The sequence below is a fragment of the Alexandromys fortis genome, unplaced genomic scaffold, assembly GCF_014885135.2.
Source record: "Alexandromys fortis isolate MF-2015 unplaced genomic scaffold, M_Fortis_MF-2015_v1.1 scaffold_285, whole genome shotgun sequence".
In the NCBI taxonomy this organism is placed as follows: Eukaryota; Metazoa; Chordata; class Mammalia; order Rodentia; family Cricetidae; genus Alexandromys; species Alexandromys fortis.
Genome location: NW_026068191.1, coordinates 751501 through 755505, shown reverse-complemented (window position 1 = coordinate 755505; position 4005 = coordinate 751501). Strand labels below are relative to the sequence as shown.

At 43.6% G+C, this 4005-nt stretch overlaps 1 protein-coding gene across 1 annotated transcript; it reads left to right on the top strand.

The window, feature by feature from the left end:
- Positions 1-3365: 3365 nt before the first annotated feature.
- Positions 3366-3554, top strand: LOC126492875 (60S ribosomal protein L39-like). The gene has a single exon (XM_050129513.1). It carries the CDS (start codon positions 3366-3368, stop codon positions 3552-3554), a length of 189 nt encoding a protein of 62 aa, XP_049985470.1.
- The last annotated feature ends 451 nt before the right edge of the window (positions 3555-4005 follow it).

The window sequence follows — 4005 nt, the reverse complement described above, 5'->3', positions numbered from 1 at the left end:
GGTGTGCGGCCAGTAAGCGAAAGAGTTGGCCCTGAAGAGGCTGGAGAGTAGAGACACAGCAAACATACACTGTCACCAAAGACCAAACAACTGAGCCAAATCACCACTTCCTAAAGACAGGGCACTGCTGTCACATTGTGGCAGGCAGAATACTCAAAAACTATATCAACTTTTACTCAAAATCATAATAATCACCATACTCGACGTTTATGCATTTATGTATGTGTGTGTGGGGGGGGGGGTGTATGTCCGCTACTGAGAACTGAACCTAGAGACTGGTGTATACTAGAAAAGCATTCACCACGGAGTTATATACATTTCTCAGTCCACTGTATACTTATTCTAAATAAATAATTTTTAACTGAAAGGCTTAAGAAGGCAAACACTTAGAGGCATCTGAAGTTTTTCACAACTCTTTGTATTTTCAATTTGTAAAATGTTTTTTAAAACTTCTCAGGCTGGGCAGTGGTGGTGCACACCTTTAATCCCAGCACTTGGGAGGCAGAGGCAGGAAGATGTCTGAGTTTGAGTTCAGCCTGGTCTATAGTGTGAGTTCCAGGTCTGTGAGTTTGAGGCCAGCCTGGTCTACAAGAGCTAGTTCCAGGACAGGCTCCAAAGCTACAGAGAAACCCTGTCTCGAAAAACAAAGACAAACAAAATTTTCTTGGGCAAGTGGTAGCGTGGGCCTACCATGCGCACACGTGGAGGTCAGAAGACAGGTGGCAGTTGGTTTTCCCATTCCACGGAGTGTGTCCCAAAGATCGAACTCAGGCAATTGGGCTGAGCCATCTCAGCTTCACTGCTGGTGAGCTCTGATGGCTGTTAGTGGTTTGGAGAGAAACATCTTCCCCACAAAAATTTGAAGTGGTTAAAATTACACTTTTAGTGCTTCTCAAGTGAAACCAATCTCTAGTTGTTTTTGTTTTCTGAAAAGACCAGCTCCCTAAGTAGTGTAAGAAGTAAGAAGTTCTGCAAGCCAGTGTGGCACATTCCTTTAGTCCCAGGACTTGGGAGGCTGAGGCAGGAAGATGTCTGAGTTTGAGGTCAGCCTGGTCTATAGAGGGGCTACACAGAGCCTTGTCTCAAATAAATAAATAAACAACAAGTTAAAAAGTCGGTGCAATGGCAAAGCCCTTGGCTCCACAGAAGGACGCTGTGGGCTTGGTGGGGTGGGGGAGAAAAAAGGAGGAGAAAGAGCAGGTCTAGGCAGGAAAAGGAAAGGGGGCATTCTTAAAATAAACCAAGTGCGTGAGTAGCTCATCCCTTTAATCTCAGAACTCAGGGTCAAAGGCAGGAGGAGCTCAGAAGCAGCAGAGAGGACTAGGCTAGCCTGGGCTACACAGTGATTATAGATGAAACTATCTATAAAGTGAGACCCTATCTCAAAACACAAACAAAACAGTTTTCAAGATATTTGTGTTGACAGAGGCCTTGGGGAAGAATAGGAGGGAACATGGGTGCTTTCTGAGGGGGTGGAGTTCTCCTGTCATCTGGAGATGTTTACTGTGTGAAATCTGTAAACTTAAGATTTGTGTGCATTTCTCTGCATCATAAAGTTATACCTCGTTCCTTCTAGAACCTTCCAAGAGACAGTTTTTAAGAATGACTTTATTTACATGACAATTGTTAATACAACAATAAATTCCTATGAGTATTATGTAATTAAATCATAGGTAGAATATAGTTTATGTTCTTTTGGTTGTATTATTTGTTAGATAATACTTTTATTATTTACTAAATTATAAAAACATATAGTTCTTCTAAGATTCGTTAGCTCACGCAGCTTCTCCTAATACTTATCTTCTCCCAACCCCACACTCCAACCTCCGAAACAGGATTTCTCAGTGTACCCTCATCTGTTCTAGAACTCACTCTGTAGACCAGGCTAGCCTCAAACTCACAGAGATCTGTCTGCCTCTTCTAGAGTTCTGGGGTTAAAGGCCTCCACCACCATGCTCAGCTTCCTAATGCTTATCTTGCCTGTCAGCTAATCTTCCTGTTTTTTAGTTGTGTAGAAGAAATTTAGTAATCATTTTATAAATAACAGTATAAGCTTTTGCAACTATTAATTATTAAATTTTTATAATAAACATACAGGCATACTTGTGCGACTGATAGAATTTTAACATTTTTAATTTATTGTTTGTTTGAGACAGGGTCCCACTCTGTATGTAGTTCAGGCTGGCCTGGAACCCCTGGAAGTCTAACCCCAGCCTCCCAAATTCTGAGATTACCAGTATGAACCATCATGCCAGGCTGTGCTTTCAACATTTTATAAATTCATAGGAAAATTTTCCTCTAGAGACACAGTGAAGATGTGCAGCATTGTTTGGAACTGCCTTGTGTTGGTAGTAAACTGTTGTGGAATAACCATTTTCTACACTGTGAGGATGTGCTACTCAGATTGGTTTAATAAAAAGCTGAAGAGCCAATATCTAGGCAAAATTTTCAGAGCAGAGAGGATGCTGGGGAAAAGAAGATGGAGGAAGGTAATTGGTTAATTATAATAAACCAACTGCTTGGCCTCATAGCTTAGAACAAAGATGGGAGGAGTAAACAGAATAGAATTCTGGGCGGAAGAGGAAGTGAGGTCAGACTCTGCTCTGCTTCCAGAGGGACCGGACAGCTCTGCTCTCTAGAGCAGAGACGCCATGCTCTGCTCTCCTGATAGCTCTGCTCTCTGAGGCACACGCGATGAAGCTCCAACCCAAGATGGACATAGGCTAGAATCTTCCCGGTAAGCGCACCTTGGGGTTCTTACACACATTATTAGAAATGGGTTAGAACAATATGTAAGAGCTAGCCAATAAGAAGCTGGAACTAGCCGGGCCAAGCAGTGTTTAACAGAATACAGTTTGTGTGTTGTTATTTCGGGCATAAGCTAGCCAGGCGGCCGGGGTGCTGGGGACGCAGCCCCGCTGCTCTTATTTCAACAGAAATCCCAAGAGACAGGGAACAAGCAAGACAGTCAGGAGAGACGGCAACCACAGGCCAGCTGGCAGCGCATAGACTAGTAGCTATAGATTGACTTAAGTTATAAGAGCTGGTTAGGAACAAGCCTAAGCCATAATTAATAGGAAGTCTCTGTGTCGTGGTTTAGAGCTGTCTAGTGGGACAGAGAAAGACTGGCTACAGTGAACGCAAGGACTGGCCTGATTCTCCTTTTTGGCAGCTCAGTTGGGCTTGACAGGAACCCATTTGATCAGAGGACATTTCAGAATGCCAGGAATAATGGCATCCCAAAAGCCAAAACTGAGGTCTCAGCTGATCATAGCTAAGGCCAGAGCCCAGGCTGGTGGAAACCTGATGTATTAACTTAACAGTTAAAGAATTGGGCAAGGGTGGGGGAGACTCTCCTTCTTGCCATGTCTTCTCACAAGACTTCCAGAAGCAAGCGATTCCTGGCCAAGAACCAAAAGCAAAATCATCCTATTCCTCAGCAGATTCGAATGAGATCTGGTAACAAAACCAGGTCCAGCTCCAAGAGGAAACCCTGGAGGAGAACAAGGCTGATCCTATGGAGTCACATAGTCAAGGCTTGGGGTTTGCATTGAGCCATGGACGGAGTTCAACATTTTCATCTGGAGACTTAGTCATCTTTAAATTGGGGGAGTGGTCTGCCCAGTAATAAAATGTAGAACTTTTCAAAAGACAGAGAGAGAATGGGGTGGGGGGAGTTGAAAAATTAGTCTCTCAAGATTTCTGTTGCTGAGGGTGACAATGGATGTCAGGGGTGAACTGCTCAGTCACTGCACACGGCTTTCAGGATTATTTAAACCTGGATCTAAGGAACAGAAGTGGAATCCTGTAAATAAATGAACTTAAAAGTGGAGCCAGGGTGAGCCAGCTTTCCTAGCAATGAGGCTATTCAGTTCAATGAGCTTTGAATATCCATGGAGACAGAGAAGCATTAGGGAGCCCCATGCTAATGACAGTCTGCTGGAAGTCCACGTTTACAGGAGGAAAGAAAAGATGTCATGATAGGAATCCCTCTTCACCTAGGGC

Excerpts from the sequence above, each read along its gene's own strand:
- LOC126492875 (XM_050129513.1), top strand. The coding sequence starts at position 3,366 with ATGTCTTCTCACAAGACTTCCAGAAGCAAGCGATTCCTGGCCAAGAAC.